Source organism: Schistocerca nitens, chromosome 2 (assembly GCF_023898315.1).
Source record: "Schistocerca nitens isolate TAMUIC-IGC-003100 chromosome 2, iqSchNite1.1, whole genome shotgun sequence".
Taxonomy (NCBI): Eukaryota; Metazoa; Arthropoda; class Insecta; order Orthoptera; family Acrididae; genus Schistocerca; species Schistocerca nitens.
Window position 1 is genome coordinate 613,272,122 of NC_064615.1, and position 18,963 is coordinate 613,291,084.

Sequence of the window (18,963 nt, forward strand, 5' to 3'; positions counted from 1 at the left end):
CGGACCATTGCCTTTAGTTTAAGTGATGTGGCGCATTTGTTAAGGCACTGGACTCAAATTAAGAATGAGCAGGCGAGCAGATAGAACAGTATTTGCAGAGGGCGCGGATTTCGATAGAGGACGCTCCTGTGCGCATGTGTTTCCGGGCCAATTTTTGCTATAAATCCGTCGCCGGGAACTTGCAGTCTCCACGTCAGTCATGTTGGAGCCCTGGCAGTATGTGCGCGTTGTTCGTTACGGCCATGAGTGTTGTTCAGCGTTGTGTAGTCGTAGTGTCTGAGTCGACGTTGATTTGTCGTTCGCTTTCTAAGGCAACGTTGTTATTTCGTACGCGTCTCGTTGTACCGTGTCTACATGGGCGACAGGCGTTCTTGCCTATAGCCTGCCAGCGCCCTGATCACGTCAGTCGGTCCGGGGTTAAGCATGAATAGGTCCAAGGACAGGAACCCGCGGCTAGGCAACTCTTCCGCGGCCCCTTCGCATGGCAATGTGACACCGGCCGCTCGACGCCCGTCCCGGCAAGCTGCCGGCTGCGCTTATACTGACACCCCACAACGGCCTAGGGACCGAGCGCATCGCGCCTCCCGCCACAAATCACCGATAACCACTGACAGTGATACCGATTCATGTGCACCCTGTACACAGCGTCGTGTGAGGGACGGATCTTTCTCTTCATCCTCTGACGATTCCCATGGCCGCCTGGTGATAGACCTCTCACCTAGTGACAGTCAAGCCATGTCGGCCCCCAGCATTAATACACTCGACCGCCACGAGGACGCCACGTCGAGTCCTGTTTCGTCTACACCATCTCGTCGGTCCCACGGGTCTCCTGAGGATTCCGAACCTATCGCCCCCCCCCCCCCCCCCCCCCGCTGCCCCACCCTCCCGCCCCCCGTGATCGAAAATCTAAACGGTCTTCCGCTTGCTCCCATCACAGCGACAGCGACCATGCTTCGGATTCCGATGCCTCTGCACCTGGCCCAGCAGCACCTGTTGCTGCCATGGACCAGGACATGGGTCTCCCTCCTGGCCCAACTTCTCAAACTCCACCGCCACCACCACCTAAGAAGGAGAAGATCCCTCCTTTTGTTATTTACAATCCCACGAACTACATTAAACTGAACACTGAACTGTAACGCCTTATAGCGGGCCACTGCGGGCCATATACCAGAAAGACCATGTCAAGTACCTGCTTGACACCATGGAGGATTATGTCCAAGTCCTAAACTTTGTGAAGTCAGGGTCTGTGGTGACAGAAGAACAAAAATCTTCATCAAAGACCTTCTTTGCGAAGTTACAGAAACAGACATCAGGCATGAATTACTCGGTCTCCAGTTCCTGGACCCTTTGGTAGACCAATACAACAAGAAGGACCCTGAGACCCAGAAATTAATCCCTATGCCCACCCATGTTGTCTCCCTTATCAGATGGGAGGACGTCGAACGCATTTACCAAATGTCCTGTCCAGCAAGGTGCATATTGAATCATATGAAGGCTGTAACGCCCCAACCCCCCCCCCCCCCCCCCCATCTGCCACAGGTTTCAACGTTTGCGCCACATCAGCAATTACTGTTCACTGCTATTTAGGTGTGTCAAGTGTGCTGGCTCACATCCAAACTCCCTCGTGAAACAGCTCAAAAGATCCGTTGGTCAGAGGATGGGCCCACTAAGGTTATCGCCCTTCTTGAAGAGCTCAGTCAGAGGACTCCAAGCTCCTGGCGTCAGAAAAACCCATGTGTGCCTGCTGTTTGGGCACCTCTCACTACCCCACCATCTGGCTTCCTGGAAGGGTTGTCCTATATACCAGAAGGCTATGAGGTCTTCCTGCCCTCCACAAAGGAAACCGAGGATGGCATCCATTTCCACATCTTATGAGGTAAATCCGATGACTATCCCACCACTGATGCTCAGGCACTTGACACATCTGCGACACAGGAGCCCCCTTTGGCTCCATCCTCTACGACCACATTCGCTGCTGCAGCTCAGTCTCCTCCTGCTCAAACATCTTCTGTGATACATACCAACGCCCACCACGCTGACAGACTGTCTGCGGCCTCCTCCCGCCCACATGCTGAAGTACCACAGTGCTCCATTGTGGCGCCTTCTCCACCAGCCACCACGCCCACTCCTGCCCATTGCAGGGTCAAGCAGCCCACCCAGGATGTTCCTCAAGTGGTGGAGACAGATGCTTCTTTCTGGTATAACATACGAAAGGTCCTCCAGGTCATCTCTTCGTTCACACAGCCACACATCAGGGCTGTCATTCGTGAAACAGCTCAAAAGATCCGTTGGTCAGAAGATGGGCTCACTAAGGTTATCGCCCTTGCTTAAGAGCTCTGTCAGATTTTGTTATAATGGCGAATCGCCCACCACACAACCATCAGCCCACTCTGGATCTTGTTGTCTTTTTTTAATGCCAATGACGTTAAAGGTATGAACACTGAACTGGACACATTCCTCTATGACCACCATGTGGACATTTCACTTGTCTCAGGAACCCACCTCAAACCCACCAACGATTTTCGTCTCTGCACCAGGGTTTTCTATTGCACTGACCGACTCCATCACCAAGGTAGGGGCACAGCAGTGTTTCTGCATAAGTTCAAATGGCTCTGAGCACTATGGGACTTAACATCAGAGGTCATCAGTCCCATAGAACATAGAACTACTTAAGCCTAACTAACCTAAGGACATCACACACATCCATGCTGAAGGCAGGATTCGAACCTGCGACCATAGCAGCCGCGCGGTTCCAGACTGTAGTGCCCAGAACTACTCGGTCACTGTCGCTGGCCTTCTCTATAAGTCACTCATCCTTAATCACAAGGTTCTCCAAACACTCTAACATATAGAGGCATCGGCAGTCACAGTTTCTACCTATCTTGGTGCTATAACTTTTGCTGCAGCGTATTTGAGCCCTAAACTACAACTTCTGGAAGCTGATCACTGCACCTTGACATCTTTTGACAAACTCATTGTTGGGGAAGATCTCAACACCAAGCATCTAGCTTGGCATTCTCGCATTGCTAATCCCAAAGACAGACTCCTCTTTGACCTAGAAGATCCTCTGGCACTGTTGGTCTATGGCCCCACACTCTTACCCACATACCAGTCCACTCTGACTGCCAGCTGGACAGTCTGGATGTGGGCATTTCCAAGAACACTGTGGTGCAGAAGAACCAATACCACAAGTGATGGAAGCAGTTTCATGATCCTTGGGATAAGCATTACATGAAGCATCTCCAGCGTGAATTCTGCCACTGTCTCGCCGATTGGAAAACGGAACAATCCAAATTGGTCATTTGTCTGAGGACTGCAGTACTCTGCAGTGAAGACCAACCATCCCACCCGCACAGTGGATGGCTTAACTTATGATGCCCTCCATGTGGTAGAAACTCTGGCTAATGTGTTTGAGACCCCAGAACCAATTGCCCATCCAGGACCTCACGCCTGATGAACTCCAAGATGAACATGATATTTTAACAGCCATTGTCACTTTCCAACAATCACCACCTCTGACTGTCCCTCTCCTTATGTCCCTGGTGGAAATCCACTGGATTCTCCAATGTAAGCGTGGGAAGTTGGCTCCAAGTTTGGATGGCATCTTAAACAAACACCTCTGCTGGCTCCCAAGCAAGCCGCTGGTCTTATTTACAAGCATCCTGAACCACTGTCTCACAACTGGCCTTTTTTCCACACAGTTCCCCATCCCCAAGCCCTCGAAGGCTCCTAAGGTCCCTACTAACAACAGGCCCATTAGCCTTCTGAATTCCATGGCCAAGGTTCTAGAATCATTGATCCTCCACCACATTTCCGAGCCTCTGGGCTGGGTCAATCTGTCCAGAACAGTTTGTATGCGCTTCCCATCTGTCAGCCAAACACCAAGTCCTTAGGATCACAGAATATGTCAGCAAGGGCTTCAGCTCCACCATGTGGACGCCAGCGGTGTCCTGGTCCTGCAGAACGTGTATGACAAGATCTGGCAGGACAATCTTGTGTACAAAATGCTGACACATACGACCATCCCCATCTATGTGAGTATCATGGATAATTTCGTCCATGATAGGACTTTCTAGGTTACTCGAAAGGTCAATGCTCCAGCATACATCACATGTCAATGGGTACCCCTCAGGGCTCTGTGTTGCCTCCGATCCTTTTTAACATTTATGTTAACGATATGCCAGTCTTCCACACCACCACCTGGCCCAATATGCCGACGATACGGCGCTCTGTACCACCAACGCTGCATCACAAACCAGGTCACTGCTCTCCTCCAGAAGCAGGTGGATGCGACAGTGACCTGGTGTTATTCCAACAAGATTGACCTCAATGCCGCCAAAACTATGGCAGTCTACTTCACTAAATGGCGCCCCATCCTCCGCCCCAACATCACTATTGCAGTTTTCCAGGTCCCATGGTCCCCAATACCAAATACCTATGTGTGCAGATGGATAAAAAACTGCTCTTCCATCGCCATTCAGAATATGTAACCCAAAAGAGACTCAAGCTGATAAAAGCATTGTACTCAATGTTCACCAGCAGGGAACTGTACCTCGACACCAGGCTCTGGCTGTACTGTATGGATGTCCACCTTTCCATCACCTATGGTTCCACTGTGTGGGCTATGATTAGTGCTTCCCAGATGCAGACCCTCCAGATCCTGCAGAATAAGGTGTTTCAGTGGAGCCTGCATGCCCCTCCCCTTATGAGGGTAGTTACCCTCTATGAGGAAACGGACATGACCACTCTCAAGATGTCCATGCGAGAGAAGGCAAGGCATCTCCATGCAAAGTAGAAGTCCTATGCGACACAGTCACTGGCTTACAAAACATTGGCACAACGCCTCCCCAGCACTGGCACCGACACCCTGTTCCTCTCACCATCCTTGAGGACTCCGATTGTGACCATGGGTAATGATAGCACTCCCTGGCAGTGGCACCGTCACCCTGTTCCTCTCGCTATCCTTCAGGACTCCGATTCTGACCATGGCTAATGATAGCACTGTTATGGACACTAATGAAGCGTTAGTGCTGACTTGACCTCTCGATGGATATCAACCACCGTCAACCACCACTGTTGATACATAATGTAGTTGATAGTTAGTTAATATTTGCCTATGATCTGAACTTCCACTGTTAGAGGGTGGTATGGAACTTCAAGTCCTACCACCACACCTTCAACGTGCGCTCCAGTGATATCTTTGGACTGACATCATTGTCGAATGGAACAGTTTTACTATCCACCAAGACTGTAAGACCATGAGCCACCAGTGAAGCAGTATTTCAACCTCCCCCCCCCCCCCAAAAAAAAATGCTGTCTCCAGTGGGGCACACTCACCTGAAGATGGCTGGCCAGTTGCCAGCCGAAATACTGTGGCAAGAAGTCAACATGATCCGGATGCAATACCGAAACCTCAGAGAATATTCAGTATGCCGGAAAAACTTCAAGAATCACAGGACACTATTGTCTCAAAAGTGTAGGAAAACACTCACAGTGTTTGTCTCCGTGTCTTTTACATAACCATTTATGAATATATTTTCCAGTTAACTGACAGGCTAAAATAATTTGGTCTGGACCTATAGCACAGACTGATATTGAAATGCCATCCGCTAACTTCCCAAAACGAAATCTACAATGTATTAGAACTACTAACTCATTTCTTTTACAGCTTTATAGTCAGACAAAGCTTTGATCTAGACTATCCCATCCTACGCCAATACTGACTAGAGATCGTCACCAAAACATATTTCTATAGCTCGCTCCAAGTACTTGTACCTCTTATCATTGCATCAAATTACCCTGCTTCCCAGTCTATACTGAACAACAGCTGTAGTTTACCTAAACATCCCACAATCTCGACTCAGCAACCTCTCAACTGCTAACCATGTGGCACTGCTGTGTCTACAGCAACAGATCCCAGAAAAAATACATTTATTGACCTACAGTTTCCTAGAACAACGTACATCAGTTACTCGCCCTCCCAGGCAATGAAATTCACCCTTACTTATATATTCTTGCTATCATATCAAACACACTTTTGCCTGTTCTTTCCAACATCACGATCCCAGCTATGGACCAATTTCTGTCTAAGTTACATCTCTCTCAATTACAATGTTTTTCTGCCTCTAATCCTCCTATTCAAGGTAATAATCTGAACTACGCTTTCTTCCACATTACAAAATCGCAGAACGGTTTTGCCGCTATCGCAACACTTTTTATTGTGGTGAAAAGCTTAGTTTCATCTCCTCCAGGTCCATCAAGATTGTTATAAAAGTCTACATATGTTTGTTAATAGCATCACAATATATACTATCTTCTAAGTCCATTAAAATTAATTGTTTACCTTATCTAGTAGCCGGCCGAAGTGGCCGTGCGGTTAAAGGCGCTGCAGTCTGGAACCGCAAGACCGCTACGGTCGCAGGTTCGAATCCTGCCCCGGGCATGGATGTTTGTGATGTCCTTAGGTTAGTTAGGTTTAACTAGTTCTAAGTTCTAGGGGACTAATGACCTCAGCAGTTGAGTCCCATAGTGCTCAGAGCCATTTGAACCATTTTTGAACCTTATTTAGTATTTAAATTACTTATGTTTTTCAGCTCTCTCAGCTGAGGAACGGCAAATTATACCATTCCCTGCCACATTCCTCTTTGGGAGTGAAGGCAAGGAATTAAAATATGGAAGAGTAATTATTGTACAATGGCATACACTCCGCTCCAGTTTCTCTCTGTTGTTTGTGTAATAAATGCGTTGGCCACCTCTGAAGAGTTGTGGTTAGTGCATATGCGTGCTAGGAGCAATACCTGGTGACCAGGTGGGCTTTTATGAAGTGGCGAGGTCTGAAATGGAGTCCACTCAGCCCCTTGAGGAGAAATGAGCATCTGCTAGAATGTTTAAGTAAGGACAATGATACACAAGCTATCGAAGTGGTCAGAAACAGCACTATGCAGTAAATCATGCCACAGTCACCAGAAAGTCAGCTGACTGCAGTACAATTTTACTGCCGCCAACTTACATTTCGCGGAAAGACCACAAAGATAAGATAAGAGAGATTAAGGCTCGTACAGAGGCATATAGGCAGCCATTTTTCCCTCGTTCTGTTTGGGAGTGGAACAGGGAGAGAAGATGCTAGTTGTGGTACGGGGTACCCTCCGCCACTCACCGTATGGTGGATTGCGGAGTATGTATGTAGATGTAGATGTAGATCTAGAACTTGTTTTTACATGTTCAGCAACTGCGTGCCACTAGGCTCATCCGGACGTTGGAAGATGAATGATTCTGATACGAGACTGACACGTGTGTGTCACATATGATGAACGCTGGTGAATTTGACCATGCAACAGATATGCCTCTCACTGTTGCTAGAAACAATATGTTATACCAGATGTCTAATTCACAAACTGTCGTTTAACGTCGTTTATCGCTGTTGTTAAACATTGAGCTCCGCCTCTGTTAAAGTTCGCTGCGAACAGAGAAGGTGGAGTGACAACAGAACTGTTCAGTTACGTCGGACAAAAAAGTGTGAGGCCTGAGGGTGCTTGGTTTAGGGGCAGAATTCGTGAGCTCGGCACTCACCAGTGGCCTGCGCCCCCCAGCCGCTGACCATTACGTCGACGCCCTCGAAGGTGCTGTCCACGTCCGCGTACCGCGGCAACTGCACGGGCTGGATGTAATCTGCAACATAAAACACGTCAAAATAAATTACTTGCGAAATACTCAAGGTTCAGCCCGAACAATAGAAACCTGGATAAATGAGAGAAAAATGTAAAAAAATCTGGCATCCAGTGACTCTTTCTTTTACGAACTATGAGTGGTTTCGAACTTAATCGGGCGTGGATTAGATTCGTTGTCCGACTCTTCCTGTGTTCTCATCGTGTCGTTTGCTACTTATTTATCTATGTACTTGAGGAGATCATCCACCTTGCTTATCACCATAACTGGTAGAAAACTGCTATACGTCCTGAGGAAGAATGATTGCATCAGCATGACAGTGCATCCGCTCATTAAGCAGCAGAGTTCCGACTCGAACCCAATGGAAGGACTTTGTGATGTGTTAGAACATCGACTTCCCTCCAGAGCCCAATGTCCAACATCGCTACCTTGTTTGGTTTCATTTCTCGAGGAACAATGGGTTGTCATTTCTCCAGAGACATTCAGATACCTCGGAGAAAGTGTGTACAGTAGAGTTGAAGCCGTTATAAAGAGGAAGGATGGACACATCCCACACTAAAGTTTACTAACAACTGTCCGGCAACTTTTGCTCAGATAGTGTATGCTGAAATGATGTAGATGTTCCTAGTAAAAAAAGTGAGGTATAACTCACAAAGTCGAACCATCACTCTCAGAGGAAGAAACATCAGTAATTGAATGTGAGGTGAGGGAAGTGTGACTAAGAATATTCTAGAGGAGAAAGCAAGGAGATGCGGACGGAAGTGATCTGCAACTATTCACAGTTATATTCAAAGCAAGGTACAGGCGGCGGTATATCAAAATACACATTTGATGGGTTTCTAAAGAATTTTACATTCCCTATGTGATGCAGTGCTACTACAACTGTTTGAGTTATATACACGCCAAGCACTATCGCAGTCGTAAAAAGAGACAGTGAAATCGCTGGTGAATGTATTGTGCATGAATGTCATAAAGACACTCCGACCGAGTGTCTCCTCTGTACAGGAGCTAGAAATTTTATGTATAAAATATGTCCAGAATATTTGAAACGAAGTTGAATTAAGCGAAGAATGACTTACAGTAACAGCATTTGTTGTAGAATCTTAGAACATATTCCGATTTGGAATGTAATGAGGCATGTAGAAGAGAATGACCTCCTCCATACCAACCAGCACGGATTCCGAAAACATCGATGATGTGAAACCCGACTTGCATTTGTCTCACGTAGCGTACTGAAAGCCGTGTATCATGGCAACTTTGTAGATGCAGTATTTCTCGATTTCCGAGAAGCATTTCACTTAGCACCACGCCTACGATCATTATCAAAGGTGCGAGGGTACATCAAACGAAGTTTGCGACTGATTGAGGATTTCTTGGTACGGAGGAGGCAGTATGTTACCTTGGATAGGTAGTCGGGAGTAACCCAGGTAAGTGCATTGAGGCCTTTCCTATTCGTGTTCTGTATTAATGACGTCGCAGACAATGTAAATATTAACCTCAGACTTTTCGCTGCACATGCAGTTATCTATAAAGAAGTACTGTCTGAAAAAAGCTCCATGAATATTCAGATTTTGATATGATTTCAAAGTGGTGCAAAGTCAACTTATGCTAAATGATCAGAAATGTAAAAATTGTTCACTTTATAAAACGAAATAACGTAGTGTCCTAAATTCGGGGTGAGTCCGAAGCAAAGGTACATGTATTGAGGGACAAAAAGAAGGAAGATTAGGGTTTAACGTCCCGTCGTGGTTTGAGGATTGATACTATTAATGATTCTGAAAAAAAAAAGCAAATGAACATGTGTGCTTTTCTTGACTGTATCCGACACACACTGATGTGACAAACGTCATGGAATTCCTTATAATGCTGTGTCGGACCTCCTTTTGCATGGCGTTGTGAAGCCACCCAACGTGGCATAGACTCAAAAAGTCGATGGAATGCATGAATATTAATCCATGCTGCTTCTATAGCTGTCCATAAGTGTTGTCGATACAGGATTTTTTTTATATTTTTTGGCACAAACTGGCCTCTCGATAATTTCCCATTTATGTTCGATGGGATTCATGTCGGGCGATCTGGATGACCAAATTATTCGCTCGTATTATCCAGAATGTTCTTCAAACCAGTCGCGATGACAAGGAGCATTGTCATCCACAAAATTTCCGCCTTTGTTTGGGAAGAAGTAGTCGAACTTAACGATTTTTAGTCAATGATCGGTTCAGTTGGTCCAGAAGACTGAGTAAACACAGCCCCCACCATTATAGAGCCACCACCAGCTTGCACAGTACCTTATTGACACCTTGAGTCCCTGGCTTCGTGGGGTCTGCATCACACTCGGACTCTACCATCAGCTCTTACCAACTGAAATCGGGAATCATCTGACCATGCCACGGTTTTTCAGTCGTCTCGGGTCCAACTAATATGCTAGCGAGCCCAGGAGAGGCACTACAGGCGATGTACTGCTGTTAGCAAAGACAATGTCCTCTGTCGTCTGCAGCCATAGCCCATATTCGCCAAATTTCGCCGCACAGTCCTAACGGATACGTCCGCCGTACGTCCCACATTGATTCCTTCCCTGCGGTTACTTTACACAGTGTTGCTTGTCCACTGCTCTCATTCGTTAAGTGAAGGGCGTTGGCCACTGGTACACCTGCCTAATACCGAGTAAGGCCTTACTCGGTATTAGGCAGGTGTACCAGTTTCTTTGGCTCTTCAGTGTAGTTTACCAGTGAACTGCAGTCTGCCACCTGCTTTGCCTGCGTTTGAGGCTATGTGATTGTATCATGTCATATCTTCACAGACTGCTACATTTAGATATTTGTATGAGTTGAGCAGTTCCAACAGTCAGTCATTTATACACCGTGGGTTAGGAAGAAAGGTATATGCTTTGAGGGGTGGAAGTGATTCTGAACAAGAAACGTTATATGAAAGTACGTCCTGTTCCTAACACTTTTCGGGGAAATTAATGAAAACAGTTGGGAACAGGACAAATGCAAATGACAGTAACTGAAACAATGTGACCTAATGCTTTGTTTAATTGTGTACATTTCCTGCCAAAGCATGTTCAAAATGTCCACCATCAACTTTAACCCATCTTGCGGTTCTTGTAGACAGCTGCTGTGATGCTGATCTGAGCTCGTTCGTACGTTCCTTTACTACAGGACATACATGTAAAATACCATCGAAAAGTTTCTCCTTCTGGTCCACTCTGCTCTTGTAGACTTCACATGCAGAAGTGCCGCAACACGACGTGGCATGGACTTGAATACTGTCTGAAGCAGTGCTGGATGGAACTGACACCATGAATCCTGCAGGGCTGTCCACAAATCCGTAAGAGTACGAGGGGGTGGAGATCTCTTCTGAACAACACGTTGTAAGGCATCCCATGTATGCTCAATAAAGTACATGTGTGGGCAGTTTGGTGGCCTGCGGAATTTTTAACATCAGCAGAGCGTTCCTGGGGCCACTCTGTAGCAGTTTTGGATGTATGGGGTGTCGCATTGTCCTGCTGGAATTGCCCAAATCCGTGGGAATGCACAATGAACATGAATGGATGCAGGTGATCAGACAGGATGCTTACGTACGTGTCAGCTGTCAGAGTCGTATCTAGATGTATCAGGGCTCTCATATCACACCAACTGCACGTGCCCCACACCATTACAGAGCCTCCACCAGTTTGAACAATCTCCTGCTGACATGAGGTTGTCTCCATACCCGTACACACCCAACCACTCGATACAGCTTGAACCGAGACTCATACGACCAGGTAACATGTTTTCAATCATCAACAGTCCATTGTCGGTATGGAAGGGCCCAGGCGAGGCGTACAGCTTTGTGTCGTGCCGTCATTAAGGGTACACGAGTGGGTCTTCTGTTCCGAAAGCCCATATCGATGACGGTTCGATGGTTCTCACGATGACACTTGCTGATGGCCGAGCATTGAAGTCTGCAGCAATTTGCGGAAGGATTGCGCTTCTGTCACTTTGAACGATTCTATTCGGTCGTCGTTAGTCCTGTTCTTGCAGGATCATTTCCCGGTCGCAGCGATGTCGGAGATTTGATGTTTTACCGGATTCCTGATATCCACGGTACACTCGTGAAATGGTCGTGCGGGAAAACCCCATTTCACCGCTATCTTGGAGATGCTGTGTCCCATCGCTTGTGCGCTGACTATAACACCACGTTCAAACTCACTTAAATCTTGATAACCTGCCATCGTAGCAGCAGTAACAGATCTAACAACTGCGCCAGACCCCTGTTGTCTTACATAGGCGTTGCCGACGACAGCGCCATATTCTGCCTGTTTACATATCTCTGTATATGAACATGCATGCCTGTACCAGTTTCTTTGGCACTTCAGTGTTGTAGGGAAATGCAATCAGTCTACAAAGGAGGCTGCAAACAAAACACTCGCGTTTCCTGTCCTAGAATACTGGTCAAGTGTGTGGGAGCCGTACCAAATAGGATTAACACTGATATCGAAATGATACGAACAATGGGTAGCTTGAAAGGTCACAGGTCTGTGTAACCCGTGGGAGAGTGTCATGAAGATGCTTAAAGAACTTAAATGGCAGACGCCTGAAGATAGACGCAAACTACCTGTTTGCAGTAAGGGACGGAATCGCGAGTTCTAGAGTAAGCTTCTTGCGCACAGAGGGATTTAATGAATCATTCTCCCCGCGCTCCATACGTAAATGGAACGGGAAGTAGCCCTGATAACTATTACATTAGGACGTACCCTCTGCCATGCACTTCACCGTGGTTTGCACAGTGTAGAAACATATGTTGAACACCATTAGTTACACGAATCTCACCCACCTCCAACAGGCCGTACTTAAACAAGGCTGTACAACACATTGCAGTGTTACCCCATTACCCCCCCCCCCCCCCCCCCCCCCGACAGAGTTACAGCAGGCTGCGACGCAGGGCCACTACGTCCAGCAACGGCGCCTCTCTCCAGAAAATCAATGCTCTTGTTTTTGCTTCCTGTTGTGGCGTAGTAAGACAACCACGCCACTTGGAAGTAGCCGAAAGCCACGCGTTATCTCACGCAGGCTAGTAGATAGGTCTGAAACAGGATACTTAATGAATGCTATAAAGAAAAGTACGTAGCTCCTGGAATACTTAACTTTAATCCATCCTTGTGGTACATCGCTCTTGACGATACAAGTGAGACTCTTTAGATACAAGCTATGTAATGCTAATGGCGCCTTGCTAGGTCGTAGTCATTGACTTAGCTGAAGGCTATTCTAACTATCGGCTCTGCAAATGAGCGAGGCTTCGTCAGTGTGCATCGCTAGCTACGTCGTCCGTACAACTGGGGCGAGTGCTAGTAAGTCTCTCGAGACCTGCCGTGTGGTGGCGCTCGGTCTGCGATCACTGTCAGTGGCGACACGCGGGTCCGACATGTACTAATGGACCGCGGCCGATTTAAAGCTACCACCTAGCAAGTGTGGTGTCTGGCGGTGACACCACACTTCCAGTGCTGTGTGGACACACGCTGTGCCTCAGACAACTACAGTGACGCTGGATGAGGCAGCAGTTCTCCTGGAGGACCAATCAGTAACCCAGCGACGCCACTAATAAGCAATCACACAAAGTTCCAGCGAATAGGCCTGAGAGAAAAAAATGAAACATGTTGTACTCAATTACATCCACTCTTCTCTACTCATTGCTCTCCAACAAATTTATCCACCAAAATAATTGGACGCTTACTCGATAACAGAGGTTGTCAGACAGCGTTACCGACCTACATACATCAATTACCTTAACTGTAGATAATCATTATGAATTCCATTTTACAATCGAATATTATATCATTGAATCTATTTAAAAGAGGCTCACATACAATATCAAATCACACAGCAAATTTTTGATGTTTGTGAAACTTGGATGAAACCTACTGAAAATTTTATTTCCCTGGGTAGGACTTACTTAGGAATAAGTAGATGACGTTTAAAGAGGGCTTGCTACACTCTTGAAAGAGGATCTTACGAATATCTTAAATTGGAACGATCACATAGATAACGTTTTGGGGAAAGCAAACCAAAGACTACGATTTATTGTCAGAACACTTACAAAATCTAATACGTTTAATAAAGAGATTGCTTACACTGTGCTTTTCCGCTCTCTTCTGGAGTACTGCTGTGCGGTGTGGGATCTGTGTTAATTCAGATTGACAGAGGTGTCAAAAAAGTTCAAAGCAAGGCAGCTCGTGCTGTATTACCATGAAATAGGAGAGAGAGAGCCTCGGATATGATACACGATTTGGGCTGGTTCTCACTAAGACAAAGACGTTTTCCGATGCCTCAGGACTTCTTATGAAATTTCAATCCAAGTTTCTCCTCAGACTGTGAAAATATTTTGTTGACACCTACCCACATAGTGAGAAATTATCATCATAATAAACTAAGAGAAATCAGTGCTTGCAAGAAAAGATTTAAGAGTTCTTTTTTCTGGCGAGCTGTTCGAAAGTGGAACGGTAGAGAATCAGCTTAAAGGTCGTTACATGATCCCTCTGCCAAGCACTTAAATTTAAACTGCAGAGTAATCATGCAGATGTAGATGTAGATGTAGATGTAGCTACAATAACTGCACTGTCACAGCCCAGACGAACATTGTGTAGCAATATCAATCAGGTTCCTTCTTGGCAATTGAATCCAACCTTGACCAACGCAACCATAAAGCTCTAAGCCACCACTTAACCGTTCATACTACAGAAGTGTGCCCTTTAATTGTCTTCATCGTATTGCTAGACTTCTATACGATCTCCCGTCCTGCCAGTACTTGTATCTTCCATCCTACCATACGGTTGCCCTAGGGCTCCATCCTCCTTCCACAACTATACATCATTTACATTTGCTGACTTGCTTAACCAGCACCACCTGTATATATTCTCCACCCACATGTATCCTATGTTATCCGCAATCACGAATCAAGCAATGCGACTTTAACGCCACTATTAAGACACACACACAGACACAAACACACACACACACACACACACACACGCACGCACACATCTCCATAAATTGTGAAGTCATTCGGGAATCTGAACCGCGTTGAAATCCTCCATTTACAGTTGCCTTATTTTTTTATTTTATTTTCATCCTCTTCGTCTTATATGGGCAGCTGTTGGACTGATACACATCTTGGTGCCCACAGATACACTCCTGGAAATTGAAATAAGAACACCGTGAATTCATTGTCCCAGGAAGGAGAAACTTTATTGACACATTCCTGGGGTCAGATACATCACATGATCACACTGACAGAACCACAGGCACATAGACACAGGCAACAGAGCATGCACAATGTCGGCACTAATACAGTGTATATCCACCTTTCGCAGCAATGCAGGCTGCTATTCTCCCATGGAGACGATCGTAGAGATGCTGGATGTAGTCCTGTGGAACGGCTTGCCATGCCATTTCCACCTGGCGCCTCAGTTGGACCAGCGTTCGTGCTGGACGTGCAGACCGCGTGAGACGACGCTTCATCCAGTCCCAAACATGCTCAATTGGGGACAGATCCGGAGATCTTGCTGGCCAGGGTAGTTGACTTACACCTTCTAGAGCACGTTGGGTGGCACGGGATACATGCGGACGTGCATTGTCCTGTTGGAACAGCAAGTTCCCTTGCCGGTCTAGGAATGGTAGAACGATGGGTTCGATGACGGTTTGGAAGTACCGTGCACTATTCAGTGTCCCCTCGACGATCACCAGTGGTGTACGGCCAGTGTAGGAGATCGCTCCCCACACCATGATGCCGGGTGTTGGCCCTGTGTGCCTCGGTCGTATGCAGTCCTGATTGTGGCGCTCACCTGCACGGCGCCAAACACGCATACGACCATCATTGGCACCAAGGCAGAAGCGACTCTCATCGCTGAAGACGACACGTCTCCATTCGTCCCTCCATTCACGCCTGTCGCGACACCACTGGAGGCGGGCTGCACGATGTTGGGGCGTGAGCGGAAGACGGCCTAACGGTGTGCGGGACCGTAGCCCAGCTTCATGGAGACGGTTGCGAATGGTCCTCGCCGATACCCCAGGAGCAACAGTGTCCCTAATTTGCTGGGAAGTGGCGGTGCGGTCCCCTACGGCACTGCGTAGGATCCTACGGTCTTGGCGTGCATCCGTGCGTCGCTGCGGTCCGGTCCCAGGTCGACGGGCACGTGCACCTTCCGCCGACCACTGGCGACAACATCGATGTACTGTGGAGACCTCACGCCCCACGTGTTGAGCAATTCGGCGGTACGTCCACCCGGCCTCCCGCATGCCCACTATACGCCCTCGCTCAAAGTCCGTCAACTGCACATACGGTTCACGTCCACGCTGTCGCGGCATGCTACCAGTGTTAAAGACTGCGATGGAGCTCCGTATGCCACGGCAAACTGGCTGACACTGACGGCGGCGGTGCACAAATGCTGCGCAGCTAGCGCCATTCGACGGCCAACACCGCGGTTCCTGGTGTGTCCGTTGTGCCGTGCGTGTGATCATAGCTTGTACAGCCCTCTCACAGTGTCCGGAGCAAGTATGGTGGGTCTGACACACCGGTGTCAATGTGTTCTTTTTTCCATTTCCAAGAGTGTAGAAGCAGCATTCACTCTTTAACTAACAAAAGCGCTTACAAAACTGGACTCTTTCAGGGCCTCTAACAGCCGGCACTACTCCCTTGTGTAGAGAATGGAACATATTTTAAAAATTACGACAATCGTACAATACGTGTCATCAAAGTCATTGATATTAGCTGGTCACACAAACTTACCCACACACTTTAGAACGTAAACTTTAATAAAGCTAATGTACTCATGCACGTCAGTGTAGCATAAAACAAGAAGGTGATTGATGCACTTTAATGGTATTAATCATCTACATTTTCATAGCCAAGGACGCTACAAAACCACTCGTGCTGCCAGCGTCAGTGACAGGAACGGTCTCTTAGGCATCCTCAAATTCTAGAGATGAAGTATGTCCCACGAAGAGTCATAAGCTGGTTCATAACGTTTTGTCTTGAGCGGATGGCTGATCTTAGTTTGTTTGCTATTTTGCTGAGATCTGACAAAATTTGTCTCGAGGAACAAATATACAGGGAGTTTCAAAAAGAATGACCTGACTTCAAACCTCCATATTTATTGATAAAAACATACTATAAATGTGGGATGCATGGAAATACACTCATAAAATCTTAAAATATTAGTTACGCAGTTACAAAAGCTCTATGTGTACACCAGCAGCAGCACGAACAACATCTAGACTATAGCTAAATTTCGCATAAACTTTGCGCAGCCTATCTGCTTTTACAGAAGTTACGGGGGCTGTTATTCACTTATTCTACGCTGTAAGGTAAGGGGGAGATGAACACACTTTCCTTCACATGTCCTCACAAGAAAAATTCGCATGAGATTCGTCGATCTTGGAGGCCAAGAACGCAGGCCAGTGTCTCGGGGTCCCTTGCACCCTATCGACCGTTGAGAAACTGACGTAAGTTGTTGTGCCAGTGTGGCTGTAATATGTTCTTATCAATATACATGGAGTTTTGAAATCAGATCATTCTTTTTGAAAACCCTGTAATTACTTCATTAAATACCAAGAGTAGTCAGTAGCGATGCGGCATTAGCGAGTATGTATTGGACAAATAGTAATGAATGGAGCAATACTTCTAAATAAATAAAAACACAAATATTAACTTTAACTCAAAAGTAGATTCCAATACTTACCGTTGTAGTTAACCTTGGACGGGACGTAGATGAGACCAATATTGTGCAACTTGCTGTCGGTGTTCAGACCGGGGTGTTCGAGACGTGTGTTGCTCTGGAAGACGAGGGAGTAGTCATCAGAGGTGGTTAGATCCGCAATGCCGAGGTACACCACCCACTTCATGTACCTGCAGAAGACACGGCTTCCATCAGAGGGGGCAGTGTGCCAGCAAAGTTTCCAGAGAAGGCTGCACCTGCACACCGTTACAAGTACGATTCGTCGAGATGGCAACCAGCCACAGTACGAAGGGCCCTGCGAACTCGTCCGGTGTACCGAATTCTCTGGCACTAGAGTGAAATTAGGAAAAGAGCCAGGCGTCGGCAGATGATTAAGATGCTTTTTTTTCCTTTGATGTACGAAGTGGTTACAATCACACTTTCGCTACATGAGCTGGTGTAGACGGATAAATAATTGCCGTATGACTATCCAACTTCATAGGTATGATGTTCAGACTATGCGCTTAAGGATTTGTGTCGTTAGTGGTGTTGGTGTCATGACTTTCCATTAGACGCCGGTGATGGTATGCCGACATAGGGCTGAAACACAAGCATCAGTATGTGTTACAGTTGCAGACAGTCAACAAGGATTTAGACATGGTGAGCAAGACTTTACTCGGAAAGCTTTTTTTATCGAAACAATAGCAATAGTGCTGCTGCTCTTCGCGAATATAGACGCATTAAAGGAATACGGAGAGGTGATCTTCCTCATCGAAGTTAAAGAACACGATTCGGAAGTTCGAATTAACTGGCGATTTAGAAATTGCTCCTGGGAGGGGCCGATAGCCAACTGCTCCACAAATTGTTGAATAAGTTACTGTTGCCATGGCTGAGAATGCTGCACGTAATGTGCGATCTTAAAGCAGTGCACGAGCTGTGTCACGGCAGCTGAACATTCCATGATCCATCGTTTGAAAAGTGCGGCGAACAACTGTGAAATGGTATCTCTAGTGCTGTTCTACGCTGTAGTGGATGCAGATGTTCATCACACTAAGCAACGTTTGTAACCTCGATTGTAAGCATGGTACGCAATTAACAAATGTTACCCCCTCATGTTGAAATTGTCTTTGATAGTTACTCCGTTATTTCTCTTTCGTATGTCCTTACAAATGTTTCCACAAAGTTTCATTGTCCTACGATAACTTGTTTTTCATGGGGGTCGTCTCAAGTAGCGAAAGTTTAATTATAACAATGCTGTATATTGCGCATTTCTGGCCGGTGTCCTCCAAACTCTAAGACACAGTGTCATCTTGGTGTATGAGGCACAATGTTGTCATTTGACTGGAATGTAGGGGCTTCCTTATGAAGTAGATGTGTGTAGGTATTTTACTTCATTCGTCATGGAAAGTGGAGAGAGATTCTGTAAGTCGTTTGCGCCAGTGTGATCTTCCGCGGACTTTAACTAGGCCTATATATCATTTATTCAAAGTTTAATTTAACCTGACCAGATTAGGGACTTCAGGCTCTCTGTTACATGTTATAGGCATACGATATTTTTAACATCACTGTTTCCAGAGTAACTACGATTAGAATATTATAAATAA

At 46.5% G+C, this 18,963-nt stretch overlaps 1 protein-coding gene across 1 annotated transcript in view; it reads right to left on the minus strand.

Annotated features, from left to right (window-relative positions):
• LOC126234517 (collagenase-like) overlaps positions 1-18,963 on the minus strand; it is a 65,838-nt gene that overhangs the window by 20,756 nt on the left and 26,119 nt on the right. The window contains exons 4-5 of the mRNA XM_049943213.1: positions 17,384-17,550; positions 7,570-7,668 (exon numbers count right to left, since the gene is read on the minus strand). Coding sequence (XP_049799170.1) covers positions 7,570-7,668; positions 17,384-17,550 — 266 coding nt within the window. The remainder of the gene's footprint in view (positions 1-7,569; positions 7,669-17,383; positions 17,551-18,963) is intronic.